The sequence below is a fragment of the Engystomops pustulosus genome, chromosome 5, assembly GCF_040894005.1.
Source record: "Engystomops pustulosus chromosome 5, aEngPut4.maternal, whole genome shotgun sequence".
NCBI classification, from domain to species: Eukaryota; Metazoa; Chordata; class Amphibia; order Anura; family Leptodactylidae; genus Engystomops; species Engystomops pustulosus.
This window is the reverse complement of record NC_092415.1, coordinates 63,892,712-63,913,471: the sequence shown is the minus strand read 5'-3', so window position 1 is coordinate 63,913,471 and position 20,760 is coordinate 63,892,712. Positions and strand designations below refer to the sequence as shown.

Below are 20,760 nucleotides of genomic sequence, written 5' to 3'. Positions count from 1 at the left end.
TATAAAGATGGAACGTTAACCCTTGCTGGTGTTGAAAGGACGCGTTCCTGGATTGTACATTTAATAAGGTCCCTATGGCACTCATGGAAAAGCCCCCAGTGAACTGCAATGCATGGTGTGCAGAAGACCAATAATAGCTAAACCAATCGGGGTCACCTCAAGCTTCTCGCTGCCATCCTGAAGCGCTTCCTGAGCCGCCAGCTTATGCCTTCAGTGAAATTACTGTAGTAAAATGCAGTTGTTCTCTATGATTAAATACATTTATATAAAATAAAGTCTATATGCACATCCTATCCACATGCTCCAGAAAGCCCCGGAGACCGTGTGCGCTTGTGGCTTTGCCTTTCCCTCTGGAGAAGCAGTGCAGGTTATTCCTCACAGAGGCCGGGCTGCTGCCTCTCCAATGTCCAATGCAGCTACAGATACTCAAGTGCAATCTATGGAAGGAGCTGCAGACATCATATTGGAGTCAGTTCAAAGTCATCATTAACCTCCACCAGTGGAACGTAGAATTCCTGAATCTCATAAATGCTGACGGATTTGTAGGTGGCCGGGTCCAGTTCTTGTAGCTTGAGCTGCCACTCTAACCTCTGGACAGCATTGAGTGCTGCCGCTTCATGCTGCTGTCTCATGAGTAAACATGTCTGCAGACAGAAAGCAGGAAAGGAGTTAGTCCATTTACCTGTATTACATACTACTAAAAGATACAATGTAGGAAGCAGAGCCATGCCACACGCCTTTCCATCTGTGGTCTGACGTGAGGTCAGGAGATACAGCTTTGTCAACAATGGGGCAAAACTTCAGAAAAAGCTAAAATTCCGCTAAACTCCTACTAAAGGCATTGAAGATCATGTTCACACTGCTGCTGCATCTCTATTGTTCTGATCAGATGGGAAACTGAATGGAAATTAAAACTGAAGACTTTCCATTTGCATCTGCCATAATAATTCACTTCAATGCTCAACTGAAAACAATGCTGTTTTTTCTCCTATGGAAAATATGACCCTCATCGGTGTTCAATTTTAATATTGAAGAGAATAAGGATGGAGACAAATGGAACATCTTTTAATTGTATCTGTTACAAATAAATCCTTTTTCATTGTTCTGATCCTACGACCTAGCAAGATGCATATATGTCACTGAAAGCCATGACTGCGCACTCATTCCAAGTTCAGATCTAGAAAAATACCCATTGATTTCTTGAAAGTCTGCCATCTCCTGGAAGGGTTGATGGTATGTAGTACAGACAGCCTGAGACACTACAGCATAAATCCCTGACTATTCTCCGTCTGTGGAGCAGACATGTGATAATATATCCTGGCTGGAGGGACATCCACCAGCATGACTGTTTAGTATGGGGGAAACCCCCTTATGACTAGTCAAGGGTAATACATATAGTAGTGAACCATACACCTCGCAAAGTCTGCTTTTTCAGTCATTTTGACCTTTAGGTCAGAGAAATGGTTTTAAAATCTTTGAAAGTGGACTCAGTAAGATAATAAAGTACATAAAACTGTACCTGGCTCCCTGCCAGCACTAAAGAGCAAGTCCTGGGGGTGTGTACCATCTCCAGGAGTAATCGCTCATCATCCTCTTTATGCACTGCTCCTCCCTCCAGCTCCCTCCCCCTCTGCCTAATCTCGCTGACCGCAGCAATCAAAATTTTATTCCTTCTGTCATGCACAGTGAAGACTCTTGCATGACAAATAGAAGAGGCCGACTGTGCAAGAGCAAATTTTGCCTTCTGCAGTCAGTGAGATTAGGCAGAAGGGGAGGGAGCGGGGTGCATAATGAGGTGAACATGAGTTTGATCCAGGATGCTTGTTTGACCACATGCCTCTGGGACTCTTCAGTGCTGGGAGGGAGCCAGGTGAACGTTTATATACTTTATCTTACAAATAATTTAAAAGGATTGTTTGGAGAAGAAAAGGTAAGCGGCAACATCATTCCTGTTTCGTGCCAACAATGAAGAGTCCGAAAACATTTGTGTGTGGGTTTGGTTGTGAGCGCTCACGGGCAGGGTACTAGTCTCGTGATCACTGTAGTTTTGTATTTGAACCTCCAAAAGCAACTTCTCACACTAATCCTTCAGTGGTCTGAGGAAGGGCAATGCATTTTCCAGCATAATGTGGAAGTGAGAACTATGTGGCTTAGTGAGCTAAACATTGAAATTTAGGTTCCATGGCCAGGCAAGTCCTTGCATCACAATCCCATTCAGAAGCAATGATCTTCACATACCGAGTACACAAACTTCAATCTAATAAGTAGGTATCTAACGTGTCAGGGTGACCTGCAGAAGCATTGTACAAGCTGTACACCATAGAAACATCTGGCTAATAAAAAAAACAAAAAAAAAAACAATCCCAGCAGCAAAAACTTTGTAAAATTAAAAACCTGATTCAGAAAAAAAACTTTTGCCCACAACTTCCAGAAGTAAGGGTGGTAGTATAAAACATACCAATAGGTTCCATATTAAAATCAGTGACATTTATTGCATCTGGAAAGCACAATGACAACACACAACAACTTACCTTTAACTTATCAAATTTATCGTCAACATCATGGAGCCAAGACATGAACTGCCTGGCATTGAACCTGTCCCGTACAGACACTTTTCCATCTTCTGTCTGCAAACAAAAGGAAAATATTATAAATGAAGTGGATAGAAATGAGAGTCTTTCGAGTGTTAAAATACTCTTGGAAAACCTCTGTTCTATCATACCTTCACCTTAATCATGCTATCCACTAAGGTGTGAATCCTCAGGATGCTTACTAAAATTAGGAATGAAAGAAAGCCAATACTACTATTCTCCTGTCCCCATGAGCATCAGTGCTTCTTTTATCTATGATCTTTACCTTAAAAGGCTAAAAATACAATAAAAACCCCTGTATAATATATCACAAATAACGGTGTGTGCAAACAATTAACCAAAGCTTTTCAGAACTGGAATACTAAAAAAAAAAAAAAAGTTAATGTTAAAAATATGTAGAAATGGAACAAATTAAGTTTGAATTCACATTAGTATTCAGACCCTATACTTCGTGCTTGTTTACAAGAGATTTGGAAGAGATTACAGCCTCCAGTCTTTTCAGTAAGATTCCATAACGTTGGCTGAATTTGTTAATTTTCTCCCATTCTTTGCAAATCCTCTTGAACTCTTGAGCAGCGCGACCTGCTAACTGGTTATATACCTTGGCCTCTTGAGCTCTGTAAGGCTGGCTGGCGACTGTCAGATGCCTCTCTACAGAGATGTGCGATTGTGTTGAAGTCAGGGCTCAAGGGCTTTGGGGGGGCAGGTCACACATGTATAGCAAAACTCTTCTTTCAAGAACCTCCTGTGTTATCCTGTCTGTGTGCTAGGGGTGATTGTTTAGTTGGACGGTGAAGCTCTCTGGACCAGGTTTTCATTAAGTAACCCAGCAGGATTATGATGACACATGGTGCAACTACTGTGCACAATAGACTTTAATGGGGGCCATGAATTAGTTGCCATCTGTGCGAATTATATAAATATACAAGGCCTTGCCAAAATAGCAACCAAGGCTGCACTGTGAGAAATTGTCTTGTGTGAAGAAAACTAGGCTTGGGCCAGAGAGTTGTAATGGTTATCCCTTATTATGACCTTATAGCTATTAATCATTATATTACAGTACTTTATTATACAGATGTTTCATAAGTAACACACACATCACTATGCAAAAGTGTCCAGTAGGTGGCAGCGTTCAACTGGTCAAACAAAAGGCGATGATAAACACAACATAATCAGGCGCTTCAGTCTCCTCTCATGAGCTGAACGTCTACTATTCATACGGCAATACAGTCCTAGCCCACCGCTGGCATTTATTTAAAGCACCAGTGCATCTAGTTTGAAATGGGGTTAATGGATTACCTTTACTTTTCGTTTTTCATCCACATCACGAGCGCCACTGTAAAACTGTCCTGTGGTTATCTATTTTGGAGAAAGATTGATGGAAAGTAATTTTTGGGCCCAGGTAAAAATACACTGATTTATTACAATTCAAAACTTCTTGCCATATTAAAATGCTTTTACTCTCATTACATTCCAACAAGACCGTCATGATGAATATTTTTGTGTTTTATGATTCTATGTACGGTAATTGTAGTGTAAAACAAATTGTTAAATCTGTTGGAATTTTACCAAACAGGGAAAAACCACAAACTACAAAAACTCTGGCGCAAAGAAATAAAATTACATACTATTTTACAATAAGTATAATTTACATTTAAATATATTGCTGTGGCACTGGTGCTTTAAATAATGCTTACACAACAGTAGTCATAGGTTACCCTATATAGCAGTGATCTCATCGGTCATCCCTGTCAATATATCTATTATTACTTATAGTACGGTAGAAGGTAGGAAAGTAGGTTCCCAGTATTTTACAGCACTGATGGGTGCTGCTTCAGCTAAACAGAAGGCAACGCATGGGTGCTGCTTCAGCTAAACAGAAGGCAACGCATGGGTGCTGCATCAGCTAAACAGAAGGCAACGCATGGGTGCTGCATCAGCTAAACAGAAGGCAACGCATGGGTGCTGCATCAGCTAAACAGAAGGCAACGCATGGGTGCTGCATCAGCTAAACAGAAAGCAACGCATGGGTGCTGCATCAGCTAAACAGAAGGCAACGCATGGGTGCTGCTTCAGCTAAACAGAAGGCAACGCATGGGTGCTGCTTCAGCTAAACAGAAGGCAACGCATGGGTGCTGCTTCAGCTAAACAGAAGGCAACGCATGGGTGCTGCTTCAGCTAAACAGAAGGCAACGCATGGGTGCCACCATCTATGAAATGATTTAAAGTGCTGGCATTTTTAAAATCAACAATAGTATAGGCTACTGGAACCTGTCACCAGCTAAAAATCACATTCCTGGTGACAGGTTCCCATTAATACCTTAAAAAAAACAAAAAAAAAAACAAATAAACCTTTATACATTTTTAAAATGAAAGTGGTTCACGGGGATCTCTTTGTAGCCGCTTTCCGGTACATGGCATGAAACATTACATAGTATGTCCTGCAGAAACAAGCCACTAGAGCTATAAAATAGTTTCTGGCTTTTTGGAATACAGAAAAGGGGTTAAAAGCTCCCGACTGCCATGTAGGTGACTAATTAGCACTCAGATTAATAGGAAGTAACTGGCCAAGTTGATCACAAGTAAGGCTCCTTTCACACTAGCATTGCAAAGTTTCATCAGAGTCTGATGAAAAATATCAGTTTTTCACGGACCAAGATCAGCGTTCAATTAGTTTTCAATCAGAGTTTCTTCTGTGTCTCAGTATAAATTAATCAAACATGAGTGTGAAAAACAGTTTTCACACACAGACAAAGTGTGTGAAAAATACTCATGATCGTGGTCTATCTTCTTTATGCCAATGGATCAGTGAAAAAAAGCATTTTTGATGGGTCTCTTTAGACTTGTATAGGGCGTTTTTCATGCAATAGAGCATGCTGATAGATTCACACACAAAAAAAAAAAAGCGAACAGGAACAAACCCAATGAATACGATGGGACAGAGAGCAATGACAGTTCTACAAGTCAAACTGTGACAAACCGCGTGTGAAAGGGGCCTAACCAATTCAATGATTTGGGGCGTTTGGCAGAATATAAGGAACATGTCCATATTCTGTACAATTACATAAAATGACCATTACAAAGAAACTTACCTGAGACTCCTGTGGGACGTTATACACCTCGGCATCCAGCAATACAGTACAGGCACTGAAAGGAAGGGACTGATTGGCCAGTGTCCTGGCAGCTCGGTAGTGGACTCGCAAAACTTCTTGCTCATTGGACACGATTAGTTTCTCCTGCAGTAAATGAACGGATACATTAGTTTCCAGACTTTTAATTCCACTTATCTATAGACTTCTAGCGAAACCTCTCCTGACTTTTCTATGCAGTATGTAGATGAAAATTCTGCAGTATCTTTTCTCATAACTGCTATGCTATCCCTTGGTCAAGTAGACGTTACCAGTCTAAAGCATGTCCAATAGTGTCCCAATCAGAATGGCAGTATCAGTCAGTGCAGGAACACAAACCCACCCACTAAAGCTACATGCCCAAGGTCTGTTTGCAGCCTTTGCATCATTGGTGTGCGAGACCCACTCCTGCACCATGAACCATAATAAAGACTGCCCGAGCCGCAATAGGACCTGCAGTCAGATAGTAGATGGAGCACTGGAAACCATTGCTGTTTGCATGAGCCCATAGAAATACTCAGGCCAGTGCGCCATTCATTCAAACAGCTACAACACTGATAGAAACAACCTTCATGGCCATGTACACCAACATACAGGCAGGTAGCCACTCATACACTTCTACAAGGTCTAGATTAGTAGCAAGTATGTTAGAATAGAGGCAGCTGATGTGCAATTGCCCCTGACATGTAGCTAGTCTTCTCCTTACTCTTTCAATGCTGTGCTGTAGACGGAGCTTCATCCGTACAACCTCTTGCTGTCGAAAAAGCTCTTTCAGTGGTTCACACAGGGATGGAGGGGGTGTAATCTGCAAGAAAAATACAATTCATCTCTATATAGTCCACACACTAAGTATACAACTTAGGTCCTGTTACTGAAAGGGCTCTCCAATACGGCATCTTATATTCAATAAGAAGCAAATGAGGACCTTTGCTTCAGGGTTATGATTTCTCTAGAAGGTTATAACCACAGTGAAAACATTAAGGGGCTTATTAAGCAACAGGTAGAAATGGCTTTAAATTGTTACTGTTCATAGCAACCAAACATTTGTTATTTAATCGGCTTATATAATAGGAAGACTTATATTATTATTCTACTCAATATTACAGGAAGCAAGTGTTATATAGGAAATCCCCACAAAGGGGACCTGATAAGTTTGCACTAGAGTTGCTTGCTGTAACATTACCATTTTTATTAGTTGGCTCTTCATAGTAAAACCATGCTCTAATAACTCAAACAACCCCTGAAGTCACCCGGTCTAGTGAAGGTTTCCAACTAACCATTGTGCAAGTGCAGCCACAATTTATCCAAAACTGTGGGAAGTAAGAACTACTCCACAATATTTTACATGTAAAGTAATGAGCTCTAAAATGCTACAGTAAATGACACATAAAAGTACTCCTACAGGAGAATAACTCGCCCCATTACCCGAGGGTACAACACTTACTCCTGTTATCACTCACCATCTTCACCATTACATAATTTGCTCTATGTGCTCTTTTGACATCAATGCCAAGTCGCCTCAGCAACACATGGGCAGTTAAAAGTGATTAGGAGGTCCCAACTGATCACAAGAATGGGGCCCCAAGCAATTTGGAGAACAGGGGTCTCACTTTCAACAGGAGCAGCAGGTTGCTCAGGTGTCCCCTCGCCCAAGTCAATACTACAGGATTATTAGAAGTTGCAGAGCACAGCGCTGGGGAATCTCTGACACTCACATAGACCGTTATCTCCTGCACTCCAATGTACAGAATGCTGTTCGCTGTGATTTTGGAAACTTCCATACTATTGGTGGAGCAGCAGGACAAGTACGCATTCACCCATTAGCGGGAATTGCACCACTGCTCTTTAGGTCCCAGCAGTCGGACCCTCAATGATTAGCTTGCTATACCCTACCAACTGGACAGGGGATGAAGTGTGCAGTTGCTGCAATGATGTACTATGTCAAGATGGTGACAGAAATGTGATTGTGATTATCCTTCTTACGTTACCCTCCTAAAGATCCAAGATCACAAGAATACAATCTTGGTTGCTGCATAGTCTTGTTCTATAATACCGTGTTGTAGGAGCTAGTTTAATCATCAGTAACAGGGATTCCCTTTGTGAAATTGTGAGGTGCAGTCATTATAGCTGAGTCACCCAGAAAACCTGATGCCCAAGAGGTTGACCCCCTGAAGAGGATAGACAGACATAGGATTTACAGGAAGGTGGGGGGAGGGGTTTTTGCTATGAGATAACATGACCCAGCTATAGAGAAAGATCCAATGATTTTTGCAGATAAAAATAACATATATTGGCTGTAATATTTTCTTTGGGGATAGGGTGACATAATGAGAAAAATGAAATCACCCTGTGTAGTGCTCTGTTAATAGAAGGACTTGTGCGTAAAATTTTTCGTTTATTTATAATGTATACAAATATTTTGTGGAGTGTGTGTATAAATTAAAGTAAATTGTAAATGGAAGAGGCTTACCGTGGGTATGCACAGCTTGCTGAAAGGGTTCCCATCTAGCAGATACGATCCATTGAAGGTTACATACTCATCATAGTACTGTGGTGCCTGAGGGATAACACTGCACAACATCTTACGCCTCTCTTCTACCTTCTTTCTTATATGGAGATACTCAAAGTAAGGATTTGCCCTCTCGGACTGATATGGTTGAATGTCATCGAGCTTCAGGGAATCTACAACGGCTGCCAGGGACTGCTGTGTCTTCTCTTTAGCTTGCTGTATTGAGGGATTGACAAGCCCTGGTTGAGGCACACGTGGAATCTTCCTTTTCCGTGGATGATGAACTGGAACATCATCATCTTCAGATAAACGGATCCTCCCCCGCAGTGATATGGACGTTTCAACTGTGTCCTTTTCTGCCGAGTGTGTATAGGTCGCCTGCATCTGTTTATTTTGATTGGCCAACATATTAGCCCTGTTCCTTGTTATCCTCTGGGGAATTTCTTGTGGTTCGGTCTTCAGTTCTGCATTTTCTTCCACTTCCATTTTGATGGACTGACTAAATTTCTGCATCTCTTCTTGTACAGTGAGGGCATTATTTTCAGATCCACACTGAACTTGGTCAGACTTTTTCTCTGCCAAGTCCTTTGAGTGCGCAGTCTGATTGGCTGGAGAATGTGAATTGTCTTTCGGAGCTTCTGTTGTAGGGAATGGTTTTTCTAGGTCTATATTAATTTTACTATTAGCTGCTAAAGGTGCCACATGTCCCGAATTGGGTTCACTTTCTTTACTGGTACACTGTACATCGTCTGTTTTATCTGTCAGAAGATTTTCTTTTGCTGGTGCGTTATTCTGAGAGACCACAGATACTTCATCTTGGTTTAGTGCTTTATCAACAGAACAGTCTGAATGTGTCATTTTTATCTTCTCAATTGGATAACAATTCTCTAACGATGGACCGGGGGATGCCATAGTCTTTTCAGCTTGAGAAAGCTTTGGATCAACCTCGAATGGATCTGGTCCTTTGACATATATAGTCTTGGCACAAGAACTTTGCTCTTCCTTGACAAGGTTCGGAGATTCAGTAAAAGTGCAGAGTTGTGCAGATTCTGGGGAACATTGCGTTTCAGAAGCCGAAGAATGTGCAACACTAGGGCAAGAGGTTGTTGAAGGTGATATACAAGCTTCACTTGTACTTGCTATTCCATGTTCTGGCCGGGACGGGTGAGGATCCTGTAATCCTGGTTTATCTACCTCAGTAATTGTGGGAGACACCTGCTCAGAACAAACCAACTTAGCAGATTCAGACTCAGGCACAGTTGCCGGTGGTCCTGTATGACAGATTCGGGTCTCTGACAAAACATGACTGGGAGTTCCTTCAGTACTTGCTTGTGTTTCTGGCTTTAAAACGTTTGAATCTACTGTATGCTTACTAAACGGTAAGGACTTTCTACTGCTCGGATGGCAATTAGCAAGTGTATTAGGCGAATCTGAGGAGGGCAATATTTCCGGTTTAGGAGACAGACTACTATTTGGCAATGAGGTGGACACCGATGTGTCCTGTAATGTATTTTCCAATACTGTTGATGGTGGCTTTATTTGCTCAACAAAAGTGGCGGGCACGCTGCACCGTCTTACTTCTACGACTGGCCTGCATTCACCTACTGCCAGCTTACCATCTTCAACAGAGACTGACCTGAGATAGCCCGGGAGAAGTCTATTTGTCACAGCTGGTTTAACACGATCAGGCAACTCGGGGAGGCCGTCTACCTCCCGATCATGAACAGCCGGTGACTTTGCACTTGGCAAAAAAGGTGACTGCGAGAAAGACATTTGAGAGTCTGAACCTTCAAGTGTAAAGTCAGAATCATATTCAATTGTGGGTCTTGGAGTGGTCACAGTCGCGTGACAAGAGTCCTCAGAACTGGCAACTGAAATCATAGATACTGATCGGGAGCTCAGACCAGTTTTTTCACTCTCTGATCTAGGAGACCTAGCAAGGTTATTATTCTCTAGTATTAAGAGAGTCTTTCCAGTGTGCAGCAAATTCTTGCTATCAACAGACTGTGACCTGCAGCTTGTCGCATCCTTTGATAACTTGTCTTTTGTACAGACCTCTGACATTTCTGAACTTTTGGATCTCATCAGCTCCTTGCTTTTAGAAGGTGTCTGTGTATGCCTTGGCTTTTCTTTTTCCTTTGCTTTACCGAGTTCTGAACTATTCCTATGCCTGAGCCGCTCTTTTTCCTTTTGCTTTATTTTTTCTTTATGCTTTTTGTGCCACTGTTCAATTTCTAGATCTTTGAGACTCAGCATTCGTTCAAAACTAGTTTGCATAAGGTCATCGTTAACCAGGCGTTTTTCTTTTGGCCGAGGATCTTTAAGGATCTGTAATTTTGGTTTACATTTTTCCAGTTCAGCCTCTTTTGGTTTGATTTTCAATATATTGGTTTGCGTTTTGTCTTTATGTTTGTCTCGTTCTTTGTATCGATCAATGTCCTTTTCCTTATCTTTTCGGTCTCGTTCTTTGTAATCAGTCATTTTTTGCTGCTCATCTTTGTTCTTTTCCTTTACTGTTGACAAGCGTTCGTGCAGAATTTTACCGTTTTCGTTGTTACTCTGCTTTCTGTCTTCTTGACTGTACTTCCCACTAGTCCCGGCAGTATATTCTCCTTCCTTAGATTTTTCTTTCTTTTTGTATTCCCGCTCCCTGCGTTTCCCTTTGTCCAACTTGTTTGGCTCCAGATCTTTATCAGATGGCTTGATCTTTTTATCTGATAGAACTTTCTGCTCACCAATATGCTTTTCCTTTTCCATTCTCTCAGCCTTTTTCTCAGTTTTATCTCTTGATTTTTCCCGACTGGAAGAGGAGTTTTTAATTTTGTCATTTTCTTTTTGTAAGATCTGTAAAGTGAACTTGCATTTGTCAGTGCTTTCATGAACTTCAGTTTTTTCTGATCTGTGATCTTGTTTTGTTTTTTTCTCCTTGTCAGAACTTTTTCTATCCAGTTTATCCACGTCTTTTTCTTTTAAAGCTATCCTTTTATCAAGTTTTTCTCTGACCTTTTTCTCGGTGTCAATTTCCCTTTCCAAGTTTGAAGAATCATCTTTGTTAATTAGATTTGGTGAAAATACATCAGTTTCTTTCTCTGGGAAAAGATTATTACCATCTTTTTCCTTTTTTGTACCTTCCTCTAGGTCATACTTTGAACTTTCCTTGTTGTCATTATTCTCTTGCAATTTTTCATCTGTTACTGGAGTTTTTTCTAGCTTGGCTTTTTTCTCCATGGGTGCGTTTTTGGAATCTATGCTCAAAAACTCATCATCATTTTCATCACTTTTAAAAAAATTTTCTTTCCAAAACTCCCTATCAAACTCAATATTTCGTTGTGTGTTTTTATTGTTGTCTCTATGCTTACTTCTGTCCTTGTCTGCATCAGGTTCTTTTTTAAGTTTGTCTTTTTCCCTTTCTTTATGTTTTACTTTGTGCTTCTTCAATACTTTGCCTTCCTTGTCTGTCTTTTTTGAGATACATTCTGGTGTCTCATATAAAGGGCTCTTGTCATCTTCTTTGCACTTTGTAACAGACCTTTCCCCATATTCTGTAAAAAATTCTTTCAGATGCTTGCTTTTTTCCTTATATTTGGAAAACGTGGTGCTTGAACTTTCCAGTGCATATTCTGAGTCAGGGCTGTGATCATAGTGAAATAACTCTGGTTGTAACGAGGACTCTGATCCACCCGGAGGTGAAACACACATTTTAGTGTTCTCTTGTTTCAGAGGTATTGACTGCTTATCCACAAATGCATAGGAATGTTTGGGAGATTTGCCAGGAGTGATGTGTAATAAATGTAAAGACCCTTCTTCCTTGCTACACAAAGACTTCCTAAATACTTCCTCATCTCTGGATTTATCCATTGAATCTAAGGCAGAGCTCATCACTAAATTGACCACTTTCACATTTTCCTTTTTATTCTTTTCCTGTTTCAATTCTTTGTTCTCCTTGTTCTTGCTTTGAGTCTTTAGTTTCCTCTTAACTTTACCTTTCTCCTTCTGTTCCTGTAAAAGAGTGAATTCTTTCTTAAGTCTGCCCTCAGTATTTAGGTTCTCTGAAATAAGTCCCACTTTCTCAGGCAATAAATCATCATCTGAGCTATCAGAGCTTGTAAACAAAAGCCGAGAAGATTTTGGTTTTCGATTTTTATATAGTTTTGGAAAATCTATCTTCTCTTTTTTAACATAAAAGTTCTCACTCCCTTCAGCATTCTCCTTTTTCATGTTAATCTTGACGATTCGCTGATCTTCCAACATCTTACTGATTTGTGAATTATCATTATCTTCCTCATCATCGTCGTCGTCATCATCATCATCATCTTCTTCTTCATCGTCGTCGTCGTCATCATCATCATCTTCCTCATCTTCGTAGTCATCCTCATCATCCTCCTCATCTTTAAATTCATATTCATCAAGACCCGGGGTACAAGGAATTCCTTTAACAGGGACATGTTTGGCTTCGCTAGTTAGTGACTCCTTTTCACCTTCTGAGTCCAAGTTTTCGTCCACGCTGGATAAATTGGTGAAGTGTGGCTCTTCAGAGTCTAAAAAGAAAAAACAAAACAAAAATAATAGAGAAAAAAAAAAAATGATACAAATTACAACAGTAAGGGCTGAATCAGCATAATTAAAGGACTTGAAAGTGGTCATCTGCCTATGCCACATTTGTCAGAGGCGACAAATTGTACTGAACACACACCAGTATGGTATAGATGATTAATAAGGAAGAAGTTATGTGAACTAGTTGTGTGAGTATGGCTCATTGAAGTACTTTCCAGAATTCACTTGAGAACCCGATGTTGGATCAATATCAAATATACTATCAAATCTATACATAGGGGTTCAATCCCAGGCATTGGCGCTTTTGAGGTGTTGGGTCATATTGTATAGTGCAGGGATGGTCAAAGCTACTTCTCATTCATAAACAGGCATGTTACATGTCAGCAAAGTGATGTCACTACTGCGGCCAGGTAAGCACAAACATGCTGTCAAATAAGTTTTATACATTTCATATTCATCTGACGATTTTGGAAAATATAAAAAGACATGTTCAGTCTATAGAACATTATATCCGTCACAGCACATAGAACATTAGGGCTAGCGTGTATCCGGTGGAGGGGTGTTAGACTCCACAGAAGCTTTAAGAGCTAGCAAGCAACTAAAAGGCATTCTGTAGCTGTTTTAGGTTATCAGACGACAGAGTCGTCCTGAAAAAAAAAAAAAAAAAAAATAGTGGAGCACAGTATGTGTATATATGTGGTAGCACCATATAGGTGGAAGTGGGTCACTGTTAAGGTTCAGTAATTAATCCCACTTTAAAGTGCATATATACACCAATAAGACTATGTATACCTGTATAACTTTCATCATCATCTGACAGGGGCACTTCTCTCTTCAGTAGCTGTTCAAGTTCTTCAGTCTCTGCCACATCAATTGGTCGAGCTCCATGTTTGTTGGCCTGGAACGCATTCCCACCATGACGGAGAAGTAGCTTCACAATCTTCATTTTTAAACAAAAAAAAAAAAAAAGTTGTGACATCCCAGGAAGCATTCAATTTCCGGTACCAGGTATGTTTTAGTACTTATTTTACCGTGGAAAAATGCTTTTAGTTGCATTTAACCACTTTTGTCAATCAAGTACCATGTAATGCAATAGCCTGATCAGTTGAAGCACATGGCTCTGTACACACTGTGGCGGCATTGCTGTGCTATTGCAGGCCCATTCATTTTCTTTGGAAATGAGCAAAACCTCAGCCACTACAAAGTGTATGGAGCAATCTGCTTCTGACTCATACACACTGCTGATATCTGTAAATCAGTTCAGGCCACTACAATTCTTCAATAAATGATTTATCCTAAGGATGGGTCATTATTCATCACGTCTAGTAAAATTGTAAATTGGATACAAAATGGTGGCTTTTTAAATTATTAAAGTGGTGTTAAACAGCAACAGATGGGTCCATCAAGTCACAGAGGATACCATGCTGAATGTAAATGGGCAGAGCCTACAATGCAGCGGCAGCCCGCAATTAGGGTTGGGTCAGTTCACAAAATTATATGATATCAGACTTTGCATGTCAGATGTGGTGCACGGTATGACTGAGCACCGGACCGCCCATTTCAATGACAAAATTTGCGCTGAATGAAGGATAGTGCCGCTGCGACACAAAAGGTTCATATGTGCAATCAGATTTCACCTAAAGGAATGTGTTCCCCAGAAAACTGGCGCCAGAAAAGTGTAATAAAAGATAGTAACTATTGTCAATACTTTATTACCGATTGTTGTACAAGTATGCATGCAATCCACTAAGATTCACCATTTAATAAAGCTCCATTTACTTCTCATTATGGAAACCACAACGTGGTGCACAGCAGACACAGCATGAGCCCATCTAATGAAGGAAGAAATCTCTAAATGACTTACGTCTCTGTGGCCACTGCTGGCTGCGTCATGGAGTGGTGTATCATCATCCAGCCCTTGTGTATTTACATCAGCACCAGCGGCTATCAAAAGCTTTGCAACGTCATAATATCCCATATTACAAGCTTCGTGCAGAGGGGTCCAACCTGAAAATGATTAATCACAATCAATTATTTAAAGTATTGGTCTCCAAGACAATACATTCGCAATATAATACTGCGAGAAAAATGGGGTAATGCCGGCTGCACACGGATATGTTCAGCCCGTGTAAGCTACAGCACTGGTACTGTAACAACTCTTACAGTCCTGCCGGTGCATTCTTGCCGGCGGCCAGGGAGTCCTTGCATCATATTTGTGTATGAAGCAATGACTCCCGTCCTGTGCAATGTGTACAGTCTTTGATGGGACAAGCACACAGGACGGTTAATACAGGCTGAACATGTCTGTGGCCGAATACAGACAACTCAGCTGATGTGTAACTGGTAAGAATCATATTGTAATAGGAATTATTTATTACCATATTACCGCTGGCTCATAGAAGAACACAACGTATTTTGCTTGATTAATAAATGTGTCTACTGTTCTCAATCAATGCATTAGGTTCCTTACACAGGAATGGCAACAAAACTAAATTACCAATTTGGATTAAGCTGGCATTTGTTTTAATACACACCATACTACAAGAATCTATACAATACTGTAGACTCGTTAAAATTACCTGCAAAGTCTTTCACATTGACATTTGCACCCAGACGGATGAGCTCCTTCACCTGACTGATCTCTCCTCGTATAGCTGCCATGTGCAATGGAGTCTCCCCACGTTCATTTCTTTTATTAACTTTGTCTTTTTGTCTTGAGGAGGTTGTCGGAGTTTTTTTTTGAGTTGGTGTTGCTTGAGAAGGGTGATTTGGGGTAGATTCTGTGGACGGTTTGGACAATGAAGTTAAAATAAACCACACAAATAAAAAATCCTATTGGCTGCACCCAAACTGAACCTGATAGTAGTTATCCAAATGGGTTTGTCTTAATTCTTATTATTCTATAAATCTGCATTACTATGCATCACCTGGGCTGTTGTCTCTGGCCGTCATCTGCATGAGGAGCGCCATCTGTTTACGCTCAGATAAGGGATAACCAAAGAGGATATTTACAGGAGTGGATTTCTTGCTTCCAGGTTCTTTTTTCATCTTTTTCTTTTCTGGTCCTTCTTTCTCTGAAAAAGTTAAGTAGAAGTTATAAACTTGTACAAAGATCTTAAAAAGGAGTCTACCAGCAATACTGACCACGCAAATACAGCCTGGAGGTTTGTGTAGCCATATATTTGTGTGTGAGTTGTTAGTGGCTGAAGAACTGTGAATAATGCATTTAGATTTCAGGATTGTAGCCTTAAAACCTCTGCTTGGACTGCTCCACAGGACCTGGACAGCAGTGTGAGGACACTCAGAGTTCACCAACAACCCTGACAATTCTTCCGCTACTAACATACAATAAGTTATGATTAAATCAGTCTACCAAACACTTAAATGGAGGAGTCCAAGCACTGAACAGTGTATGGATGACTGCCTCGTACACTACACTATAGATTTTCAACAACAGAAACAATTTAGGCACTAGAAAAACATTGCCGAGGGAAAACACTCACCTCTCCAAAATAATGAAAAATGTAGCGTTGGCCTTCTATACAATGGGTTTCCCAAATTTTTTTTTTTTAAATTGAGAAACTTACATTTTGAGAATTTCCACATCATAAGACTTAATAAAATGTAATATTTCCTTCAAATTTAAATACCCGTATTTTTCGGACTACAAGACGCTTCTTACTATAGGACGCACCCCAGATTTAGGCTTCCAAGAAAGGAAAAACACTCTACACCAATTAAAATATGCCTGTTGGTCGCACTGAAGAACAGCACACAGAGCTCTGCATCATCCATAAAGTTACACACACAGCTATACAGACACAGAACCCCCCCCCCCCCCTCCTCTTCCTCTGTCCCAGGGCAGCATGTCCCCATTCTCAGCAGTATGCGTGATGTAAGATGCATGTGATCAGTCACATGATTCTGACATCACCGCAGGTCCTGTAGGACACCCGGGAGAAGGGAGAGCACTGCGGAGGCTCTCCTCTCTGGGAGATCATAGTATCATACCGTAGTATATAAGGCCGGAAAAAGTCCATTAAGTCCTACCTTCAAGAATTAAATAAATGTTTTATCCCCATATTTTTTTTCTCTCCAGAAAGTCATCCAGGCCTCTCTTAAACATGTATATAGAGTCCACCACCTCCTGCGGCAGAGAGTCTATGTTGATGGTAAAATCGCCTCTCCTGTAGGCGCAGAGGATGCCCTCTTGTCCTGGTCACAGGCCTGGGTATAAAAAGATCTTTGGAGAGATCCTTGTACTGTCCATTCAGGAATTGGTACATTGTAATAAAGGTCTCCTGTTAGTCGTCTTTTTTCTAAACGGAATAATCCCAAATTTTGCAATCTGTCATTGTATTCTAGTAACGCCATTCCCCTTGGTTGCTCTCTTCTGCACCCGTTCCAGTTCTACTAGGGGTCCAAAACTCTGCACAATAATCCATGTGTGGTCTGACCAGGGATTTGGATAGGGGCAAAACTATGTCTTTATCATGAGAAATCAATTCCTCTATTGATACATCCCATGATTTTATTTGCTTTAGCAGCAGCCATCAGTTTACCATCCACAAATACCCCAAAGTCCTTTTCAGTTCCAGTTATCAGGGAATCACCCGACCTCCATTACAGCGGTCAGGAGGGTCTGGCAGTGCTAAAAAGTGTGTTTTATAGTCCAAAAAATACGGTACATCACAGACAGGATTAAGATAACACCATCATTGCCTCTACTATGGACAAAAGTTGATGCCGCTGCTCAACTACACGTGTTGCACAGAGAAGGTCTAGAAATCGCTACATAGACCTCAGTAATTCAGCTACAATCCATGGTAGCCTATGGCCATGGCTAGTATTTCACCAAATTCTTTTGATATAGCAGAGAAGAAGCCCAGACCCAACAACCATGGTCAGAAATAAAAATAAATAATTAAAAAAAAAAAAACAACACACAAAACAAGCTACAATCTAAATTAGTAAAGAATTTTGAAGGTTTGCTAGAAGCCTAGTTAAGAGTTCTGGTATGGAAGTAAACAAATACGTTTATTTGGGTCTCTAAACTATTTCATTTGACTGATACAAAATTCAGGGGAGCCAAGTAAACTTTATCAGTACCCTTGTGCTTAAATATCATCCGAGCCCAAAATCACCAAATCAAGAAAAACTGAAAATAAAAAAAAAAAAATAAAAAATATGAAGGAAGATATAAAGGTCCCCTATTGTCTACTATGTAGCATGGAAATGTAACTTCTGACGGTACTGTGCAGCTTGTCCTGTACTAGTCTCAATGTGTACCCTTATGCACAAATGCTCAAATTGACCAACACCCAAAAACAGGCACTGACATTTAATATACACACTACACTGGATGTCTCATGGCAAGTGCTGTTTTAACCCCCTTAATTAAGGGCACTTCTGATGCGACGCCTTTCTATGGTAGCGCATCAGAAGATGATTGCGGGACATCGGGTCTTGCTGGTGCCGGTTTCGGGCTGTGACATCACAGCCCAGACCCGGCACTAACACCCGGGATCGGAAAGTCTCAGTCGGGTGTTTACAAGCAGGATTGCAGCGTGTAAGTGTGTCCCCTGTGGATCGGACCACCCCCGTTGTGCTTACCGGTGGATCTGATCTATTCTATGGCAGCCCCGGGTTACGGCGAGTGCCCCACAGCTGCCGTCTCCTCTTGGCTCCGGGTTCCACCTACTGGCAGGACTCGGATGTATGTAACTGAACATGTTCATTACTGGTACACTGGACACTGCAATACATGCATATTGCAATGTAAAGGCTTGAACAATCGATCGGATGAACGCTTGTTCAATGCCAGGAGTGGAAAATGTAAAAAATAAAAGTAAAAATCATTTTATAATAAAAAATCCCCTAATCAGCCCAATTACTTATAAAATCCAAATAAACCATATAAACACACAATAAAAGGTACATATTTTGTATCGCCGCGTCCAACCCACTCGTTGGAAGGAAAAAAAAAAAAAAAAAGTAACCTGTCCCTATGATACAGCTAAAAAGAACAACTCTTTTTGCAAATAAGCCCTCAACTAGACTTGTCAACAGAAAAATACAGATGTTATGCCCCTAAAAAGGTTGTTGAAAATGGGATTTTCTCCCATATTGGTTTTGCTCAGAAAAATTGAGCAAAGATAAGAAAAACTATAAAAATCAGGTTCTGTAATTGTAGTAACCGTAAAATACTGATAAAATATTATTTTTATGATCTTAATGTGAATGGCGAGCGGGAACAAAAATGCTACAAATAACAATGGATAATTTTGTTGGTGCCCCCCTTGAAATAGTTAATAAAATCTCATGAATAAGTTATAGACCCCCAAAATGAATTATCTATACATTATATCTCGCCCTGCAAATAATAAGTCCTCATATGTTTGCATTGCCAAAGAAGTTAAAAGATTTTAGAGCCTGTACATTGTGACAATACAAATCTGCTGTGAAAGGCGCTGCTTTCATTGTATACCTGGCTGTGTGCCCATACAGCAGGCTACCACCACATAAGGGGTGTCAATACACTCGGGAGAAATTGGGCATCAATCTTTGCAGAGCTTTTCATCATTTTATTAAGTATGAAACTGTCAGTTTTGGCCTAAATTAATGCATTTTCCAAAAAAAAAAAATAGTAAAAAAAAAAGTCTCTAAATCGAACTTTCATTTTGTTTTAACCCATGTGAAACATTTAAAAAGGTAAAAAGGTTTACATACAATGAGGGGTGTAGTTTCTATAGTGGGGCCATTTATGGGGTTTTAGTATTATTTAGGCCTTTCAAAATCACTTGAAACCTGAGTTGTTCCTCAAAATGTGAGTTGAGGGACAACTCAAAAAGCCTCATAACATCCTAGAAAAAGGAGAGGATGCATACAGTATCATCCCAACATAAAGCAGACATTCCAGAAATGTTAGTTATATAGCTTTTGGGGTAGTTTAACTATATGCCTGGAAAGCAGAACATTTCAAACTTTGAAAATTTGGCAAAATTCTCCATTTTAATTTTTTTTTTTCCCAGAATGAAACGCAAAACTTATCACTTAAATTTTACAACTACCATGAAGTACAATTCGTCTTGAGAAAACAATCTCAAAATCACCAGGATATGTTAAAGCGTTCCAAAGTTATAACCAATTATTGGGACATGTCAGAGTCTGGTCATTAAGCTGAAAACAAGCGTAGGGTGTTAAGGGGTTAATACCAAAGCAGATCAGCAATTGTCATGTCTTGTCTCTACTTGTTTTGCTCTGAGGTAGAAAACGTGGTAAAAGGAGGTTGCTTAATATTTGGCAAGTATTGAGCTTCAGGAAGGTTTCATGGGCAGCAGGTGCTGATGGAAGATGGGAGGCTACAAACCCAATAAAAACAACTTCTGTCAGAGGTTTAAAGGGAATATGTCACCTCAAACCTAGCTTAAATAAGATAGGACAGGTGTATCAATGTTCCTAGTCTTGTTCCTACACTGTGGTCATGAAGAGGCAGGGAGCTTGTTTGGACCCATCAAGAAATCAGGAGGAGCAAGATGTTTTTTACAGAAACGTAGGGAAAAAAAAACACTAAGAACATTGATACACCTGTACTATTTTCTATAAGGTATTGTTTGGGTTGGGTTGAGTAGCCAGGTTTAATGCGACATGTTCCCTTAAAAAAAAAATTACCGTTCCAAATCCATTGTGTTATTGCCCCTTTACTGGGCACAGCTACTATGCAACCCTATGGGTTTCTATAGTTATAGACAATCTCTGCAAGCAAACTGAGCAGACTTTTGGTAAAGAACATTTGCAGCTTATAAGAAAAGTTTGTGCTACACAATGAAAAGCAATGTTCTCCGTTGCCTTGTTGGACGATATTTAGGATATTACATAGTAATTTAGCGTTAAAAACCGAAAGTCACAAGCCCAAAATCAATGCAAGATGTATCAGATTAAAGAAAAAACAGGGGTATTAAGGGATTCATTTTTCATT

At 40.3% G+C, this 20,760-nt stretch overlaps 1 protein-coding gene across 5 annotated transcripts in view; it reads right to left on the bottom strand.

Annotated features, from left to right (window-relative positions):
• Positions 1–251: 251 nt before the first annotated feature.
• Positions 252–20,760, bottom strand: part of ANKRD12 (ankyrin repeat domain 12) — a 54,197-nt gene continuing 33,688 nt past the window's right edge. For 3 of the 5 annotated variants that reach the window (XM_072152227.1, XM_072152226.1, XM_072152229.1), the window contains 10 exons: positions 15,710–15,856; positions 15,362–15,562; positions 14,647–14,789; positions 13,575–13,722; positions 8,190–12,766; positions 6,426–6,524; positions 5,684–5,827; positions 3,891–3,950; positions 2,532–2,627; positions 252–644 (listed from right to left, as the gene is read on the bottom strand). In XM_072152227.1, the coding sequence (XP_072008328.1) occupies positions 459–644; positions 2,532–2,627; positions 3,891–3,950; positions 5,684–5,827; positions 6,426–6,524; positions 8,190–12,766; positions 13,575–13,722; positions 14,647–14,789; positions 15,362–15,562; positions 15,710–15,856 (5,801 nt within the window). In that variant the 3' untranslated portion in view covers positions 252–458. The remainder of the gene's footprint in view (positions 645–2,531; positions 2,628–3,890; positions 3,951–5,683; positions 5,828–6,425; positions 6,525–8,189; positions 12,767–13,574; positions 13,723–14,646; positions 14,790–15,361; positions 15,563–15,709; positions 15,857–20,760) is intronic. The other 2 variants (XM_072152228.1, XM_072152231.1) reach the window with 1 other exon arrangement.